Here is a 20,794-nt window from a genome sequence, read left to right on the forward strand (position 1 = left end):
CCATGGGCCAAAATGCAAACATTTCCAGTTTCTCACTGTTTTTAAACCCCCTTTAGATTCAAAACACATTTCTGTGCCTAGACTTTGCTTAGAAAGCTTATATCTGAAAGGGTTAAAATATGCAATTATAGCATATTTACTGTTTTGAATTAAAGGCACTTTTTAAAAAACAGCAGATGCAAGGAGATTGCTGTGTCCTTCCTTCTTTTTCTTACAAGCAGGAGTTGAAATTCTCATGTGAAAGACGCCTTCCCTGTACAAGACAGAAATTCAGCATCCTTTTCAAGGACAGGAAGCTGAAAGGTTCCTGTCAAACCTCATTTAAATCCCGCTCTTCTTTAACTCTCTTGAAACGGTTTAGTTGCCTCTTCAACACCCCCTGTCTTTGTCCAATTCAGTATGTATGTGTGGGACTATGATTCTTTGGGTCCTCATTCCTTAGGAGGGCTTCCATGCCACGTAAAACTTGTATTACATGTGTATGCTTTTCTCTTGCAAATCTGTCTTATGTTGATTCAATCCTGAAGCCCAGCCAAAAGCCCCAAAAGGGAAGAGGTGAAGTTTTACCTCTTCTACATGCCAATTGTATGGCCTTGTAAATTTCAACCTCTCATGACTATGCAATACTAAACATGGTTAATCCAATGTATTTAAACATACAAAGTTATAAGATCATTTATGTGAAACTTTAGGACTGTTGATTGAGTGATGGATTTTTTTAAAAAGATTCATATTTCATTTTTGAAACATGAAGTTTTTTGTTTATGCAATAGAAGAATTTGTCTGCCTTTTTGCAATTTCACATGAATTTGTTCAAAGTTCTTATAGTAACAGAATAATTCTGTGTGTGGGGGGGTACTAGGGATTGAACCCAAGGGCATTCTACCTCTGAGCCAAACCTCCAGCCCAATTTTTTATTCTTTAATTTGAAACAGGTCTTGCTAAATTATGGAAGGCCTCACTAAGTGGTGGAGGCCCTCTGTAACCAGCTGAGGCTGGTCTTGAACCTGCAATCCTCTTGTCTCAGCCTCCCAAATACTGGGACTACAGGTGAGTGCCACCATACCCAACAGAATAATTCTTTAATTTTTTTTTGTGTGTGTGTGATACTGAGGATTTAACTCAGGGGCCTCTGAGCTACAACCCTATTTTATAGCTCCAGCCCTATTTTATTTTTTGTTTTTGAAACAGGTTATCACTAGGTTGAGAGTCTCACTGCATTGCTGAGGTTGTCCTCAAACCTGTGATCCTCTTGTCTCAGCCTCACAAGTACTGGGATCCCAGGCATGCACTACTATACCTGGCTTCTTAAATTAATTTTAAGCACTGAATTTTTAAAATAATTTCGATCTTCTCATTTTTCTTAATAATTTTCAACATCCATATCATTAATGTTAGTTAAAATAATTCAAAGTAACCTAAAATCTAGAAAAGTCATAAAAAACTTGCCTCGTGGTTGGTGTGTGAATGAAGTTAACTTACAGGGGTGCTGAGTGATCTTCATCTTCAATTGTTTAACTCTTGGTGCTCACACTGAGATAATTAGCCAGCAGAAGAATATCCACCAACTGTTTTTCCTATCATTATTATTATTGTGTGTGTGTGTGGGGGGGTCTGGGGATGGAACCCAGGGGCGTTTGACCTCCGAGGTACACCCCCTGCCCTATTTTTTTTTTTATTCATTATTTTGAAACCGGGTCTCACTGAGTTGCGGAGGGCCTCACTAAGTAGCTGAGGCTGTCCGTGAACCGCGATCCTCAGGTCTCAGCCTCCCAAATGCTGAGATTACAAGCGTGCGCCACTTTCCTATCATTTTTTATAAATTGCTAGGTTCAGGCTTCTACTCTCATTAAAATCATGAAAACAATGCCAAATATCCACCAAACTACCTGGGCTCTTTTACACTCCCAGTGAACCAGTATTTAGGTGAAGTACCTGACAAAATGAGTGAACGATTTCTGAATCAGAAATAAGAGTTCTAAAGTTAGATTTTAGCTCACATGAAATACAGGGGTGACGCCAGGCGTGGTGGTGCATGCTTGTAATCCCAGCACTGGGGAGGCAGAGACCAGATGATCACGGACCATGGTTTGCGGACAGCCTCAGCTACTTAGCGAGGCCCTTGACAACTCTGTGAGACCCTGTTTCAAAAACTAAAAAGAATAAGCTGGGCGTAGTGGCATCCGCTTGTAATCCCCGTGCTTGGGAGGCTGAGACAGGAGGATCGCGCAGGTTCAAAGCCAGCCTCAGCTACTTAGAGAGGCTCTCAACAACTTTAGTGAGACCCTGTTTGCAAATAAAATACAAAATAGGTCTGGGAGTATATTCCGGAGGTAGAAAGCCTCTGGATTCTACCCCCAGTACCACAATAAATAAACAAACAAACAAACAAACTACAAAATGACTAAAAAATAGGGCTGGGGGTGTACCATGGAGGTAGAATGCTCATGGGTTCCATCCCCAGTACCACACACACACAAAAAAGAAAGAAATAGCTGGGCATGGTGGCGCACGCTTGTAATCCCCGCGCTTGGGAGGCGGAGACAGGAGGATCTCGTAGGTTTGAAGCCAGCTGCGTTGGTGTAAGAGACCCTGTTTCAAAAATATAAAAATAGGTCTGGGAGTGTAGCCCGGAGGTAGAAGGGCTTCCAGGAACCCCAGTACCACAAAACAAAAGAAGAAAGAAAGAGAGAGAGAAAGAAGGAATGAAAGAAAGAAAGAAAGAAAGAAAGAAAGGAAGGAAGGAAGAAAGGATAGCGGTGGAAGCCAAAAAACATGCCGTTGTTCTTATTGCTCTGTTTAGGTTGCCAAGAGTTGCTTACAAAGCTGTTTTTCTGATCAAAGTTGTCATCTGCCTATCCTGGTGACATCTGTCATAAGCCTGGGGGTAGTACCAGTTTTGCAGTAACTTACGAAGAGAGGACGTGCTGGAGGAGCCCCGCAGGAACTGGTGCAAGCCGTCTTCGCCATCGCTGGAGCTCGTGATACTGTTCCTCATTTCCAGCATGGAGATCTGTGCACAAAGGCTGAGCTTGTGCTCCAACTTTTTGGTCTTCTACAAAAAATAGTTTCAAGATTTCTGAGATTTATGGAAATTAAACCATATATGCCCAGAAAGCGGTACTTTTCCTTGAAATAAGTTAGTGCAACACACACACACACACACACACACACACACACACACACGAGAGAAAAGAAAGAGTACCTCATAAACATTAATAAATATAAGCTATGATTTTTGTTGGCTATTACTATAAATACACTATAAAATTAAATATACTCAATAACTTATTTGTTAACCCGAAGTCATAAGCACCAACTCTATTTGATAACCAGCCTTGGCTAGATGACTTAAAGAGAAACACACCCATCCTCTATGTTCTAGGTGAACAGTGTGCATTGAGAAACCATGTTTTGCAAGTTCTCTTCTGTGATCTGTTTTAATTTCCTTCTTAACAAATATGGGAAGTTAAGATCAGATTCAAAGTGTTGAAGTTCTATGCGGCTCTGAAAGTTCACTCTCTCCTGTTACGTGTGGGCCTCCTGGGTGGGGTCTGATGCGCAGGACCAGGAGGCACTGAGGCCCCAAGGCCGGCTTCCTGCTCTAGGGGCTGCATGTCAGTCTCCCACTGCAGGACCCACCCCGGCCTAGCCCACCGCATCCCTCCCACTACCTCACCGTCTTTCTTAGATTGCTTAAAAGACCCTTGAAGAGGACAGTACGTCCTCCCCATGTATGCTGGTCCCTGACACTTACATCCTTTTTGCTAATTAATGGCAAATTTAATAATTACAAAATACTAAATTGCTCTGGAGAAATAAATGATTCACTGAAGGATCTCTCCATTATAATCATCCCCTCTGCACTTAACGTAGGACTACTTAGTGACAATTTAGGAAACTATATTGGGTAAAGGGAACATTACCTCACTACATAGATTTATTTTACAAAACAATTTTGAAAAAGCACTTACTTTATCATTTAAGGTGGGATCATTCAATGAGTAGAGTTTATTTGTAATGTCTTTTCCTATAAGGTACCTAAATATTTCATACAGGAAAGGCTCTGATTCCAGAAAGTAAGTCAGTCTCTCTCTTGACCAGCATAAAAATCTGCAGTTATCATCTGCAGTAATGGTGACCTGCCCAAAACACAAACACATAAAGAAAAAAGTACATGTATGTATGTGAATTATGACTATAGTAGTTTGGGAGAAAGGAAGAGTAGCAAGCATTATCATAGTAATGATTTATGAAATTAGTTAGTATCCAAAGCATACTAGCTTCTCTAACAGTGTGCAAAATTATGCTTAAAAACAATCTGTAAGCCAGGGGTGGTGGTGAATCCTTGTAATCCCAGCTTTTGGAAGGCTGAGACAGGAGGAACATGGTTCATAAGCAGCCTCAGCTACTTAGTGAGGCCCTCTGCAACTTAGTGAGACCCTGTTCCCAAATAAAGAATAAAAAACAGGGCTGAAGGTGTAGCTCAGAAGTAGAATGTTCCTAGTTTCCATCTCTCCATCTCCAGTACTACAAAACAAAACAAAACTAAAAACCAAAATTTCCCCCCAAAACCCCAAAATAAAACAAAACAAAAAACAAATACAAAAAAAAATCTGAAGACTAAACACAAATTTTGTTTTACTTAGTGAGATCTGGATCCAAGTATCACTACAGTGTCAATACCGATGCTGTAGAGTGTGCTACACTGATCTTGCAATTTAGTTAATTAATTAATTTATTTATTTTTCAGTACTGGGTGTTGAACCTAGGGGCATTCTACCTCGGAGCTACACCCCCAGCCCTATTCTTAATTTTTAATTTAAAAATTTTTTAAATTTTTTATTTTATTTTATTTTTAACAGTTTGATAGTTTACTGTAAGATGAAACACGCTTATGTAGGATCCATCATCTCCTTCCAAATATATGTAAGGAAAAGGAAAATATTTGTCCACATAAAATCATGTCTTAATCATCCATAACCGCTCTATATCCACTAGTGAAAAACAAATGAAGACATAGAACCCAATGTGGTGAGACTTGTTAGAAGAGAAGTATAAGGTCAAGCCAGCCCTGGGGAGATCCCAGGAGCTGGAGGAGAGTAAGGAAACATCGGGAGGCAGCTGGAAAATGCCCCATAGATGAGAGAGCAGAAAGGTGAGCGCGGGTACCCACGGAGGCCCAGCCACACACCCCAGCACTGAAGGTTAGGAGAACCGGGGTGCCATCATTTTGCCCTCGTCACCTGCCACTTTGGAAAATACAAATCGCATGCAGTGCGGCAAGGAGGTAAAGGAGAAATCACCCAGTAGAAGAAGAAATTTTACTTAGGCGAAACATAAAGCATTTCTTTTCTCTTCAAACACCTGCATTACCTCAAGCTTCCTCTGGGGCAAGGCAACTTTTACTATGACACTCTAATGTGCCTACATATCCACTTTTTTATTTGTAGTTGAAAATTACTTTATACCAGTTTAAATTATTGTTGAATGTAAACTTAATAACAGCACTCAAGTCGTAAGCTGTACTAGCTACCAGACTTGGAAGCCAGTAGTTAGCATGTTGACCGAGGCGATTTTACTTGATAGCTAATGCTTCACTTCTGCCAAATAGGTGGTTTTAGTTAATGATTTCCTGTCGTAATGGTCAAATAAAGTGTGTTTTTAATGAGGTCTTTTTATAAAGCCATACAAGAACTTTTAAAGCCTCTGTAAAATAAATCTGCTCCCTAAGTTATTAGGGTACTGTGGCAGTGCCACGCTTGAGGTCTTGTGGAGAATTTTACTAAGAAATAAAAGCAAGTGCAGCAATGTATGATATCACCAGGAGACCTTTCGGGCAGAGACTGGACTGTTTGTGACAGAATCTTTTGTGGTTTTTCTGAAAGCATTGCCTGGATCAGTCCCTCACTTTGGTTTCCAAACCAGTTCTACACTGTGCCAGGAAAAAAAGGCAGCGGCCTGCCTTATAATCCCCGTGCTTGGGAAGCGGAGACAGGAGGATCGCGCTGGTTCGAAGCCAGCCTAGCTGGCTTAAGAGTCCCTGTTTCTAAATAAAAAAATATAAAAATAGGTCTGGGAGTGTAACCTGGAGGTAGAAGGGTTTCCAGGAACCCCAGTACCACCAAAAAAAAAAAAAAAAAAAGGCAGCAACCTCCATCCTGGAAGAAGGAGCCTGTCTGAGGAAATTGAGTGAGCGGGTATCAGAAAGAGCAGTCTGAGGTCGCACACACCTGTAACCTCAGTACTAGGGAGGCTGGGACTGGAGGATTGAAGGCTTGAGGCCAGCCTCAGCAACTTAGTGAGACCCTGTTTCAAAATAAAAAATAAAAAAAGGGCCAGGGATTTGGCTTAGGTAGAATGAACCTGGGTTTAACCTCCAGTACCCACACTCCCCCCTCCCCCCAAAAAAATAGCAGTCTGAGATAAAGACTGGTTGCTTGCCCTGAGGGAAGAATTTATTACTTTTTTATGCATCATATAGAATTCTACATACCAGGAACATGAAAATGTCCTAGAATTAGTCTATTCAACTGGTATTTACTGAGTTCTCATAAGCACTAAAATGAAGCAGCCCAAACTGGCAGATTACGTTGCTTTACAGATTCACTGAAGCATTTCTCTAATATAATGTGTTCTTAAAGTGCCAGTTAAAAGTTAAGTGTTCATAGCATTCGGGAGGCTGAGACCAGAGGATCGCAGTTCACGGACAACCTCAGCTACTCAAAATAAATAATTAAAAATAGGGCAGAAGGTGTAACTCAGAGGTCTAATGCCTCTGGGTTCCATCCCCAGACCCGCAAAAAAAAAAAAAAAAAAAAAAAAAAAGTGTTCAGCCAGGAAGCTGAGACAGGAGGATTGCATGTCCAAGGCCAGCCTGAGAAACTTAGTCTCTCAGCAATTTAGTGAGACCCTGTTTCAAAAATACAAAAAGATCTGGGGTGTAGCTTGGAGGTAAAAATGCCCCTGGTTTCAATCCCCAGTACCATAAAACAAAACAGAATATATTAAAAAAAAAACCTTAGTGTTCATTTGTTTCACAAGAATGTGGATACATGTCTCCAAGATATTCCTCTTCCCTTAAAGTCAGTAAAACTGGTTTTCAGGCTTTGCAGCACCAGCTCATGCTACTGGCTATGGGGAGGCAACAGCATCAGATAGAATATAAAAGAAAAATGAGTGCAAGGTAATGCTCCCTTCAGAGAAAACAACTGCCCAGAGAAATGGAGACCAAGCACACACCACCACCACCACCACCAATACTACTACTACTACTACGACTACTTCTTCCTTCTCTTTCTCCTCCTCCTCCTCCTCTTCCTCCTCCTCCTCCTCCTCCTCCTCCTCCTTCTTCACACTACTGGGGGTTGAACCCAGGAACATTCTACCTCTAAGCTACACCCCCAGCCCTATTTTATATCCTTTATTTTGAAACAGTCTCACTAAGTTGCAGAGGGCCTCACTAAGTAGCAGAGGCTGGCTGCCAACCATGATCCTCCTCCTGTCTCAGCCTCCCAAGTACCGGAATTACAAGCGTGCATCACCATGCCCGGCGACAACACTATTTCTACCTTTTATAATGACACTTAAGATTCTATTAATAGTTCTAAGTGGCAGCTTCGGCCTGCTAAGTACCGAACCAACTGCAAGCGCCTTAGGAGAATGAACTGCGAATCCTGAATCTGTCTTTTCAGCAGCACCACCGTGACTGAGATCACTCTAGTTACTGTACTTTTTGTTTGTTTGTTTTCTTCTAGTTACTGTACTTTTGACTGAGCAAAACTGCTGCAGGGTGATCTCAGGGGACAGTCGCTAAGCCCACGCGCCTTCTCTCTTCTTTTTGTCCCATTATCAACACCCTCACCATAAAACAAATTTAAAGAAATAAAAATTCAAAGAACTAAGCTCCTTATCAGAATATTCCCTAACCAGTCAGAACTAGGGAAGGATGAGATTAGCCCAGGTAAAAAGCGCATGGGTGTAGAAGTCCCACTGCTGGCGATTTCAAGTATCCGCTGTGGTTGGCACAGGGAGTAAGTTGTGGGTTCTGGAAGCAACATAACATTTTTCACTTGGGAACTTACTTTTCAGTGAGAGACCGTGTGCGTAGCACTCCCACACAGATGTGCGACAACTATTTTTTACTCTTGAGTATCTGCCAACAGGAACATTTTGTAAGCAATCAAAGCACAATCTCTCCCAGGAGCTTCCTTGAATGGGTTTGGCTCTGACTGTACAGCCAGGCACAGGGCTCGATGGTGCTAGAGGCATGTTTACCCACTGGCCAATCGTAAAATGCTACATGGGCTCTATGCAAAGGAAAGTCAAATCAGTGTCCCTCCTCCAGCTACGGTACCTCAATTACTCCAGGAAAGGATGAATCAGTGTCCTTCCGCCAGCTACAGTACCTCAATTATGGTCATGTTCTTAGAATCTTTACATTAGTTAACAGGAACAATTCTCAATGACCCAAATCCAATCCCCAGTCCCTAAGAAGAAAGGAAACTGTATCTGCTGGTAGGATTTTTGTTGTTGTTGTTAATTATAAATATAATTTGAAGTCTAGTGGAAAAGGCAATACATGTTTTTATGCCTGGCCTCTCAGGGACCACTTGCATGGAACTGCTGAAATCATGGTAAATCAAATGAACTAAACTGCATGCCTATACATTTTCCCTTTTGTCTTCATTCTATGGCATCTCAAATTGGATGGCATCTCAAAAGGAGACTCCAGAGTCCTGCCATCAAGAAACACTGCCATTTCTTCCTCCCTTAGCCGGTAACATCCTCTGATTCCATTATCTACCTGAGCTCATGTACTCTCTTGCTCAAAAAAAAAAAAAAAAAAAAAAAAATACAGTTCTGCTGTTTATCCTGAGGCTGAGAGTAAATGAAACTTTCATCCATGTTCTTGGTTACTTTCTTACCAATAACACATACAGTAAGAGGGCCGGGCACTTACAAAAATGAATCAGAACAAAATACAAAAAAGAATCAGAACAAAATGTCCTGTAAGGAAGCAATTTAAAAATACAGTAAGAATTACGCTGAACACCCATGTTCAAAATTATTACTACTGCTAAGAATTTTATTCTTTGCCCTTACACATAGTCATTAAGTATAAAAGAGTAAAGTGATTCAACTTTTCATAAGGATTAACAAATAAATTCTCTAGGCTGGGTGTGGTGGTGAGCTCTTGTAATCCTAGTACTTAGGGGGCTGAGACAGGAGGATAGCAGGTTAGCAGCCAGACTCAGCTACTTAGTGAGAACCTCCACAGTTCAGTGAGAGACTGTTTCAAAATAAAGAATAAAATATAAGGCTCGAGGTGTAGCTCAGAGACACAGTGCCCCTGGGTTCAACGTCTAGTTCTGAAAGGAAAAAAAAATCTCTAGGGCAAAGCCAGTTTTCTATTTTTCCCTAATAAAAATAAGTAATTATGTATTTTAGAAATACTGATTACTTACAACTGACATTTTCCTTTTTTCCCTCATAATAAAGACATTCAATATTTTCTTTGAAACAGTTAATAGAAATTAAAATAAGTGAAAAGAAAGAAAAATTTAAAAACAAGTAAACTCACAACCCAGAAACAACAGTGTTAATATCATGGCTAAATTTGGATGTACTTTTTTTTTTGTTTTTGGTGGTACTGGGGATAGAACCCTTCTACCTCCAGGCTATACTCCCAGACCTATATATATATATATATATATATATATATATATATATATATATTTTTTTTTTTTTTTTTTTTTTTTTTTTTTTGGTGGTACTGGGGTTCCTGGAAGCCCTCCTTCCTCCGGGCTACACTCCCAGACCTATTTTATATTTTTGAATCAGGGTCTCTTACGCCAGCACGGCTGGCTTCGAACCTGCGCATTCCTCCTGTCTCCGCCTCCCAAGCGCGGGGATTACAAGCGTGCGCCACCACGCCCGGCTTATTTTTTATATTTTTTTAATTTGGAAACAGGGTCTCTTAAGCCAGTGAGGTTGGCTTCGAACCTGCACGATCCTCCTGTCTCTGCCTCCCAAGCATGGGGATTACAAGTGTGCACCACCACGCCCTGCCTTAGATGTATCATTTTAGACTTCTACTTGTACACGTATATATGTATGCATACACACCCCCACACACACACCCACACCCCCCCCACACACACACACTACATATGCCATGTGGTAGCCTCTTTGTTAATAAATCATGGCCATTAACATTTGTTGGATTTTGATGAGATACAAATTAGTGTCAATCTTTTTAAAAATCATGCAAAAATATACCTGGAATTTTTCACCTTTGTGCATCTGAGTTGCTCTGAATTCAGGAGAATCTATAAAGGCACAGGGGTAAATATTATGCAGAAAATGTCCTCGATAGGAGACCTTCATTCTAATGACAGAAACCAGTGTTAATAAGCATATAATATTTCACAAATAGCATTATCCCCAAACCATCATAATCTTATAGAATTACATTTTATACTAAAGTTTTAAAGATTCCACAAATGACAGGCCCAAGTATTTACTCTTCTGGTTGGAGTGACTACATAGTTTGTTACTTAAACTGGGAGACTTGAGAGGGAAAGGGACGCTATGAATAGTTAAACCTGCACAACACCCACTGGCTCTCTCCTCAGAAGACGGATTCCTAAAAGTTATAGTTTTGTAATATTCAAAAAATAGGCAAGTCACCTCTGTTTTTTGTTCTTTTGTTTGTTTGTTTGTTTGTTTTTAGGTGGTACTGGGGTTCCTGGAAGCTCTTCTACCTCCGGGCTACACTCCCAGACCTATTTTTACATTTTTATTTGGAACGGTCTCCTAAGCCAGCGCGCGCGGCTGACTTCGAACCTGCGCGATCCTCCTGTCTCTGCCTCCCAAGCGCGGGGATTACAAGCGTGCGCCGCCATGCCTGGCTGACAAGTCACCTCTGAAGCACACATCACCTTCTTGATATGAATGCCAAATTTAAACCTACTTCACTTTCCGCTATTAACTTGAAACCTAAAGCCTAAAACATTAAAAATACTTGCAATTGAAAACTTTGTCGTAAACGAGATTCAGAGCAGGGGTGGCTCCCCAGCTTTAACACGCAGCTCCAGAGCTTGACAACTCCAGCTGTACGATGGAATTCCACCAACACACCCTGTGACTGCTCCTTCCACTGGCTGGCAACATTTCCTCCTCTTCATTTCCTCCCCAGAAGACTCAAGGCAAACTAGAATTCCAGTTCCACAGAGCACTTACTTTCCCTTCAGGAGAATACTGAGACGGTCGTCGACTGAGGTTTTATCCTCCGCAGCATAAGTCTGGCCCTTCTTCAAGGTTTGGATCATGCAAAACTGTCCAGTTAATCTTCTGAACAAGTCAGGAGGCACACGAAGGGGTTCAAACAATCGCCGGTAGATGCCACTGAGTTCCCTTTCTATCTTGACCTGAAAGGTAGCAATGGCCGGCTGCTGCACTAAAGCAGCAAACCCAAAAAACGGACTTCTGAGGTCTACATACAGTTGTAAGGAAAAACACATCTGTGACACACACCGTCATCCTTCTGTATTTAGGCCAATGGAGTCTTACATAGAAAGTAAGTAGTGATGTTAGTTTGTACTTTATTTGTTAAAACAGCCCCTTCTGCAGTTAAGCTCAACTCTGAGAGCATAAGGGGAGGCGGGTATTATCAATCACACCTCTTTATCGACCAGGAAGAAGTTGTCAAGGTTTTGGATGTTGCCATGAATGCACCTTCTGACCTCAGCACCCTCTACAAATAACACAAAACCTTTGCTTCACAAAAATATGTTACATTAATTTTTAAATGTTCTAGCAAGAAAACATACAAAATAAGAACAAATGTGAATAGCTGGGCATGGTGGTGCACACCTGTGATCCCAGTACTTGGGAGGCTGAGACAGGAGGATCACAGGTTTGAAGCCAGCCTCAGCTACTTAGTGAGATCCTTAGCAATTCAGCAAGATCCCATTTCAAAATAAAAATAAAATAAAATAGGGCTGGGGTTGTAGCACGGAGGAAGAATGCCACTGGGTTCAATCCCTAGCAACACACACACACACACACACACACACACACACACACACACATCAATGTGAAAGCAAGTTTATAAAAATAATACCATACATACTTCAAGTATTTTATCTCCTTATAATCACTGTAATGCACCAATAGAGGAAAACAAACATCCAGGACTTCAATCATTGGTTCACATTCTCAAGCAAAGTGAAGGAAAATGAAAGGGTCTCACTTTCAAAGTAGTCATATCATTCTAAACTACAATAAGGTCTACAGGATGGAGAAGCCACTGGTGACTAAGGGTTGGGCGAAGAGAAAAGCAGAACGGCTTCACTGCCTTCGTTGTTGGATTCCCAGCCCTGGTCATGCCTCGTGTCTGGCCCTGGCCTGGGAGCCACACTCTGTGGGCAGCTGGGAAGCTGCGCTGCACTGTGATTGGAGTCTGTCCCAGGGAAAGCTCCGGCAGACACACCTCGAGGCCTGCAGACCTCGTGCTGCTCCAAGCTGACGTCACTCTAGCATTTGCAATGGCCCTACTTGTTCTGCTGCTGCTTTTTTTTTTTTTGCGGTACTGGGGATGGAACCCAGGAGCATTCTACCTCCGAGCTACACCCCCAGCCTGATTATATATATATATATATATATATATATATATATATATATATATATATATATATTATTCTTTATTTTGAAACAGGGTCTCACTAAGTTGCAGAAGACCTTACTAAGTAGCTGAGGCTGTCCGCGAACCGGGATCCTCTCGTCAGCCTCCTGAATGCTGGGATTACAAGCGTGCGCCACCATGCCTGGCTTGCTATTTCATTCCGATGAAGAGCCAGCATGTGTATTTTTCAACAAAGCAGGTGGATACCCGAGGAGAAACAAAAGCACAGACATCAAGCGCTTCATCCATTTGGTGCTTCAATCACATCAGCAACTTCTGAACTGTGCATTGGGGGTGCCAGAAAGTTCTATATTCAGGAATTGTCACACTCGTTGTTAAAACCGTCTACCTTCCCCTCTCCAGAGCTCTAGAATAACTTATTCACAAAGATGCCCCACTTCCAGCATGCACAGTATCCAGTGTGGCACGGCAAAGAACAGAGGGTCTGGAAGGTCTAGTGATGCAGACTCATACTCTGCTCATCCTGCAAGATGCAGCTCAAGACCTAATGGATGGAGATAGATACATAGATAGATACATAGATAGGGATGGAGATATATATATATATATATATATATATATATATATATTGGATATAATGATGATATATATTATATATATATCTTGAAGATATATAATGATGGTATATAATGGTGATATATTACATATATTGGAGATATACAATGGAGATATATATCTCCATTCCATTAGATTATATATAAATATAATCTATAGATATACACATACACATGCATGTATATACATGTATTTATGTAATGTGCATCATACACACATATGTGTGTTTCTGTACATGTATATATGCACACATAAAACTTTTTTTGTGGTACTAAGGATTTGAACCCACGAGCATTCACCCCCAAACTATATCCCCAGCCAGTTTTCTTTTTTATTTTGAAAACAGGTTCTTGCTAAGTTGCTGAGGCAGGCCATGAACCTGCAATCCTCCTATATCAGTGTCCCAAGTACTGGAATTACAGACATATTCAACTATGCTGGGTGTGTGTGTGTGTGTGTGTGTGTGTGTGTGTGTGTGTATGTGTGTATGCGTGTCATCTCTATCATTCAGTTGTTGTAATCTGTAAATTGTCTTGTTTTCTGACAGTTATTTATGTGTGTGTTGGGCTTTTGAACATAACATTCAGGCAAGCAATATATATATATATATACACACACACACACTATATATATACATATATATATATGTATATATATATATATATATATATATATATATATATATATATAGTGTGTGTGTGTGTGTGTGGTACTGGGGATTGAAACCAGGAGTATTTATTTTACTTCTGAGCTACACCCCCAGCCCCATTTTTATTCTTTATTTTGAAACGAGGTCTAAGTTGTGGAGATCCTCACTAAATAGCCGAGGCTGGCCGTGAACATGCGATTCTCCTGTCTCAGCCTCCCAAGTACTAGGATTACAAGCAGCATGTACTACTGCTGTAAGCAGTTGCATTATATCTTTTACCTACTAAATGTCTGCTGTGCTTAGGACGGTCAGTAATCTGCCTGGAGTAATTTCTAGGAGCCCTACTGTTTTCTTACTATATTTTTGTTCTTGTTATGACCAAGGAAACACAAAATAAATCAAAGTTGGAAATAAACAAATATTGGTATATTGGTAGCTGCCTACCAAAAAATAAAAACAAAACAAAGCCAGTTTTGCTTTCCATAAGTGAATATTTTTGACATATGAAAAAGTTTATAGTCATTACATTAAAAATAGTGTGAACTATTAACAAATCATTAGTATGTTTCATGGAAGTTGCCTAGTAGTAATTTTATAATGAAGCAAAGATATTTCCAAGTGACATTTGAGTATTAATAGACTAAGAAATAATCAAGTAATATGACTAAACACAAAGAATATTAGTCATCCTTTTTCATGCAGCAATGAGTTAAAAGTTTTAAAAAATTCTTCGTGGAACAAATTTCAGAATTATCAAATGTTTTACTTTCAGGCATATACATATATAATATATAACATAATATATATATATAATATATATAAAGTCTAATCTTCAGAGAAATGATATTAAAAGGACTACAGATGTTAGGTGCTCATTCTTAAGTCTGAACAAATGTACTTGTAAAAGCTTTTATTTTAAAAATCACTTCCTTATTAAATAATTTTAGTAATTACCGGTCTCTTCTTGTACAAAAGATATGAAAGATGCAAAATGTTGACACCCAAGAACACAGAGTTCCAGATCATTATATCCAAGGCACATCGGTAGAGAGTGGCCCAGACGATATAAAGGGTACATCCTGTCCAATAACAAAGTTAGCATGTTAGTTTAGTTATTTAGAACAGTTTCAGCAAGTATCTTAACAAATTTATCCTCTGTATTTATTTATTTATTTAATTTTTTTTGGGGGGGGTGGCACTGGGGGTGGAACCCAGAGGTTTTATACTTCCGGGCTACACTCCCAGACCTATTTTATATTTTATTTGGAAACAGGGTCTCACTGAGTTGCTGAGAGCCTCACTAAGTAGCTGAGGTTGGCTTTGAACCTGTGTGATCCTGCTGTCTCCGCCTCCCAAGTGCGGGGATTACAAGCGTGTGCCACCACACCCAGCATTCTTTATTTTATTTTATTTTACTTTATTTTGTTTTTATTTTTTGTTTTTTGTGGTACTGGGGTTCCTGGAAGCCCTTCTACCTCTGGGACTACGCTCCCAGACCTGTTTTTTTATATTTTTTTATTTGGAAACAGGGTCTGTGCAATCCTCCTGTCTCCGCCTCCCAAGCACTGGGATTACAAGTGTGCGCCACCACACCCGGCTACATTCTTTATTTTTTGAAACAGGATTTCACTGAGTTGCAAAGGGGCTCACTAAGTAGCTGAGGCTGGCCATGAATCGCTATTCCCCTGTCTCAGCCTCCCAAATGCTGGGATTACAAGCGTGTGCCACCACACCCGGCTTCAAAATTCTTGTCTTAAAGTTCATAATTAGATTTTTTTTTTTCAGTTCTGGGTATTTACACCCAGGGGCATTCCACCTCTGGGCTACACCCTCAGCCCTATTTTTATTCTTTATTTTGAAACAGGGTCTCACTAAGTTGCAGAGAGCCTCACTAAGTAGCTGAGGCTGGCCGCAAACCTGCACTCCTCCTGTGTCAGCCTCCCAAGTACTGGGATTACAAGCCTGTGCCACCATGCCTGGCCTCATAATTGGATTTTGATTTTTTATAAGTTGTGCCTTTTGCTTCCTTTTTCTGCTCCTGCTCTTCCCACCTTCTCAGAGGTCACACAGTCATAGAAGACCCACAAGCTGCCTTCCAGCCTCTTCTTGTCATATTTATATATTTTAGGCACAAAGGGCTACTCTTCATTTACCCAAACATGATGAATTTCCACCTCCCTTGTGTCCTTTACCAAGGTACCATACACACTCTGAGAAAAATCCTGCTCATCTTCTAAAAGCTGCAGCGGCACTATGGCCTCAGTGGGACCACGCTGTGTCTTCTCACTGAGCCCATCCTCTCCGGGCACCGGCTGCACAGCTGCGTCACCACATGTGACCCGAGCACTGTGACTGTCCCTCTGCTTCTATCCTAGAACCCATGACAATGTCTTCATGAGGACAAAGAGTGCCCTCCTCAATGTTTGTCTGACACATGACAGGTGTCAAATGCACCTGAATAAATGGGCAATATGGGAAATAATCACATAGAATAATTTATCAAGAAAGCCAGGCATGGTAGCACACGCTTGTAATCCCAGCATTTGGGAGGCTGAGACTGGAGGATTGCAGTTGGCAGACAGCCTCAGCTACTTAGTGAGGCCCTCCGCAACTTAGTGAGACTCTGTTTCAAATTAAAGAATTAAAAACAATAGGGTAGGGGGTGTAGCTCGGAGGTTGAATGCCCCTGGGTTCCATCCCAGACCCGAAAATAATAATAATAATAATAATAATAATAATAATAATAATAATTTACCAACAATCACTGGCACAAATGATACATTCCATTGTTTTAATATTTTGATGTGACTCAATTTAACCTGCTCAATCACAGTTACTGGGGACACACACACACACACACACACATACACACACACGTTTTACTTGAACTATTATATATGGGTAACTGTTTGTGTTTCCAATATTACTTTACTGGCCACAGCAAATAAGTATCTTTTCAATTAATAATGACTGAGACTGTAGCATTCTCACTGTGTGCCAGGTACTGTTGTAGGACAAATATATACATGTATTCCTCATATACACATATACTCATGTGATTGTTACAACCCCCTAGGAGTTGGTTTTACCCCTGATATATGAGGAAACTTAGGACAGAGTAGGGTCAGATCGCTTGCCTGAGCTATTCATAAAGCAGTAGAATCTGGATTGGGATCACACAATTGGTCTCAAAGTCCACATACTTGGCATATAAGTGGATTTTCTCATATCTGGAAAGACTAAACAATATATAAAAGCATACAAAATCTTACCCAAAATAAATAAGGGAGAAAGATGGTATGTGAAGGCCTATGCTCTAAGTTATTTGATACACTGTTAATTCAATGACAAAGAAAGACCTACAGTTTTTCGTATGCTGTGGGCGTGACAGGAATACTCTGACGTCCTCAGTCAAAACCCATCTGGTGCTATTATAGAAAAGTTATATAAAATCTCAGGCATCTCACCTATAGTTAGCATCACTCTAAGAAATATCATATGAAGTTGAAGAGTAGTTGGAATAACCAAACCGATTGCAAAACAAATATTTGCTACATGAAAAACTAGATGATGTATCTCTCTCCAGTTTTCACAAGTTGTCTCATTGGAAGGCACGGGTGTGACGCTTGCTAAGCCGGGCGTTAGACCTAGTGCAGATGGTTCTGCCAAATGGATGGACTCTGTATAATTCATGTTGAAAGTTCCTGTAAAAACAGATATATAAACAAAAGGACAATCATTAAGAATGGTAAATATATCTTATCATCCTTGTGATGGGTGCTAGGCCAAAATTATTTTTATGGGTTGGATTTTGGTAAATGAACTGCTTTAGTGCTTATGAATTAGATAGGTCCATATCCAGCTCAGTCACATATTAAATATACCCACTTCTTTATTTGTTAAATTATAATAGTTCACTTACCTTATGCTTAAGTGAAATAACAAATATAAAATACTTTGCATAGCCCCTGCTCTATGTGTGCATTATATATTTTATACATGTATTTATCTGTATAGATACATATGGACATATGCACTATTAGTGGAGGAGGGGAGAGTAAGGAAATTATCAAGTCAAAAGATGTTCTTGCTTCGGCAGCACATATACTAAAACACCTCGGTGACCACTGTTCATACACCACAGTGACTACAAGCTATTTAGTATAGTCTTTCATCATTTCCACAACAGCGAAACCCTCCCCAATCATAGGAAAAATAACCAAAAAACTGGTTTTCTTAAATACTTCAAAGATAATTAACACTCTCATATTTACTATTTGAAGGTTCAGTATATTTAGAAGGCTCTATTTTATATCATCATTCAATCAATGTCTCTCATCTAGATACATATTATACTATCATATATATAATATATAATCATATGCATTATTATAAACACATATACACAAAGATATAACATTTAAAGTTTCTCTTATTGTTCTAATTAAATATCTATTTCCTTTTCCGTAAAAATTTTAGTTGGTAGCATCTCACAAGTTAAAAGTCATAAACTAGTTGGATGTGGTGGCATACACCTATAATTCCAGTACTTGGGAGGATAAGACAGGAGGACTGCAGGTTTGAGACCAGCCTCAGTGATTTATTGAGGCCCTGTTTCAAAAATAGAAAATAGCCGGGTGTGGTGGCACATGCTTGTAATCCCAATACTTGGGAAGGTAAGACAGGAGGATTGTACAGGTTTGAAGCCAGCCTCAGCTACTTAGTGAGGCTCTCAGCAACTTAGTGAGACCTGTTTCTAAATAAAATAGAAAATAGGTCTAAGAGTGTAGCCCGAAGGTAGAAAGCCTCTGGGTTCCACCCCCAGTACCACTAAAATAAATAAGTAAGTAAGTAAGTAAGTAAATAAATAAATATAATAAAATTTTCTTTTTTTAATAAAAATAAAATAGTTCAAGATACATTGCTTCTAGGTTCAATCCCCAGTACCACATAAACAAAAAAAAAATATATAAGTCATAAACTTACAGTTTACTTATATGTACAGGAGTCATGACTATACACTTGAGTATTTATTTGTTTGTTTGTTTATTTATTTTTTGCGCGTCTGGGGAAGGAATCCAGGGGCATTTGACCTCCGAGCTACAGCCCCTGCCATATTATTATTATTATTATTTTTTTTTGGTGGTACTGGGGGTGAAACCCAGAGGCTTTCTACCTCCGGGCTATACTCCCAGACCTTTTTTATATTTTATTTGGAAACAGGATCTCACTAAGTTTCTGAAAGCCTCACTAAATAGCTGAGGCTGGCTTCAAACCCGTGCGATCCTCCTGTCTCAGCCTCCCAAGCGCGGGGATTACAAGCGTGTGCCACCACGCCCGGCTCTATTTTTTATTCTTTGTTTTGAAACCAGATCTCACTGAGCTGCAGAGGGCCTCACTAAGTAGCTGAGGCTGTATGCGAACTGCAATCCTCAGGTCTCAGCCTCCTGAATGCTGGGATTACAAGCGTGTGCCACCAAGCCTGGCTTCACACTTGAGTATTTAAAACAACACAAAGTAAACCGGGCGTGGTGGCGCACACTTGTAATCCCAGCATTTGGGAGGCTGAGACAGGAGGATTACGCAGGTTTGAAACCAGCCTCAGGTACTTAGTGAGGCTCTCAGCAACTTAGTGAGACTCTGTTTCCAAATAAAAAATATAAGAAAATAGGTCTGGGAGTGTAGTCCGGGGGTAGAAAGCCCCTGGGTTCCATCTGCAGTACCACAATAAATAAATAAATACATAAATAAATAACAAAGTAGTACTATTTCCTGAATATATTACTATTACCTCTTCTTGGTCTCTGGTCTTTTTTATCTCTGGTCTTTTTTTTTTTTTTTTTTGTACTGGGGATTAAGCCCAGGGGTATTCTACCTCTGAGCTATATCTCCAGGCCTATTTTTATTTTAACACAGGGTCTCTCTAAGTTGCTGAGGCTGGCCTCAAACCTGTGGTCTTCCTATCTCCTCCTGCTAAGGACTAAGATTATAGGTGTGACCCACAATGCCTGGCTGGTGTCTGGTCCTTCAAAAAAAAAAAAAACACTCTATTATCAATTATAAAAGTTTGGTCCTTGACAATACATAATTGTAAAATACATAAATTATTCTGTTTTAAAATACATAAAATTATTCTGTAAAATATATAAATTATTCTGTTTTAGGAAAAGAATGCCAAATGAGGACCCAAAACACCTTTAAATCTAATTTAGAAATATATACTTTTTTCAAAATAAAATTACATGATTAACCTTACTTTTCCATTCTTTTTTTTAGCATACTAAAGATTTTAGGTGATAAAACACTCTCTTTTTTTTTAGCATACTACATATTTTAGGAGGTAAAATAATTGATATAGATGGGGTATTTTTTTTTAAGATGGGGTATTTTGAGTGGATGTTGACAGAAATAATTTTACATCTCTTAAAATGACAAAAAATTGACTTCTGGGAAGATGGCGATGGAGAAAAGCAGGGCTTATGAGCCCTGCTAACAACCAATCTTTATTACCACAAATCGGCGCCTTTCATAGCCAGAAAACACCATCAGCAGAGAAACAAAAAATGTAATTACAAGGACAGAGAAAAAGAGGGCTGGAAAAATGAGACACCAGAAAGAAACCAGACCGCAGTGCTGTGGCTGGAGCCGCGGCGCGGAGTGGTGCAGGCGCCATCTTCCCTCGCAGCACCAGGCCCCAGAGGGGAGGGAGACTCAGAATGGAGCTCAGAGCCAGAGAGGAGATATGCCGACCTCATGCCCGAGGACGCGGCAGCAGCACCTTACTGCTGGCAGCAGTGGCGAATTCACCAGACAGCTACAGACCATCGCACTCAACAGCCCACCAGGCTCCAGAGGGGAGCAGCGGACAGCGAGCCGAGGTG

The 20,794-nt window shown here is 40.2% G+C and overlaps 1 protein-coding gene across 1 annotated transcript in view; it reads right to left on the reverse strand.

Moving 5' to 3' along the window:
* The window catches only part of POPDC1 (popeye domain cAMP effector 1), a gene marked incomplete at its 5' end in the record, with an annotated part of 33,324 nt that extends 15,718 nt beyond the window's left edge, over positions 1-17,606 (reverse strand). The window contains 6 exons of the mRNA XM_080700676.1: positions 2,914-3,055; positions 3,975-4,142; positions 10,282-10,390; positions 11,245-11,432; positions 14,868-14,992; positions 17,381-17,606. Coding sequence (XP_080556802.1) covers positions 2,914-3,055; positions 3,975-4,142; positions 10,282-10,390; positions 11,245-11,432; positions 14,868-14,992; positions 17,381-17,606 — 958 coding nt within the window. The remainder of the gene's footprint in view (positions 1-2,913; positions 3,056-3,974; positions 4,143-10,281; positions 10,391-11,244; positions 11,433-14,867; positions 14,993-17,380) is intronic.
* Between the last annotated feature and the right edge of the window lie 3,188 nt (positions 17,607-20,794).

The sequence above is a fragment of the Muscardinus avellanarius genome (genome assembly GCF_963383645.1).
Source record: "Muscardinus avellanarius genome assembly, chromosome: 8".
Lineage (NCBI taxonomy): Eukaryota > Metazoa > Chordata > Mammalia > Rodentia > Gliridae > Muscardinus > Muscardinus avellanarius.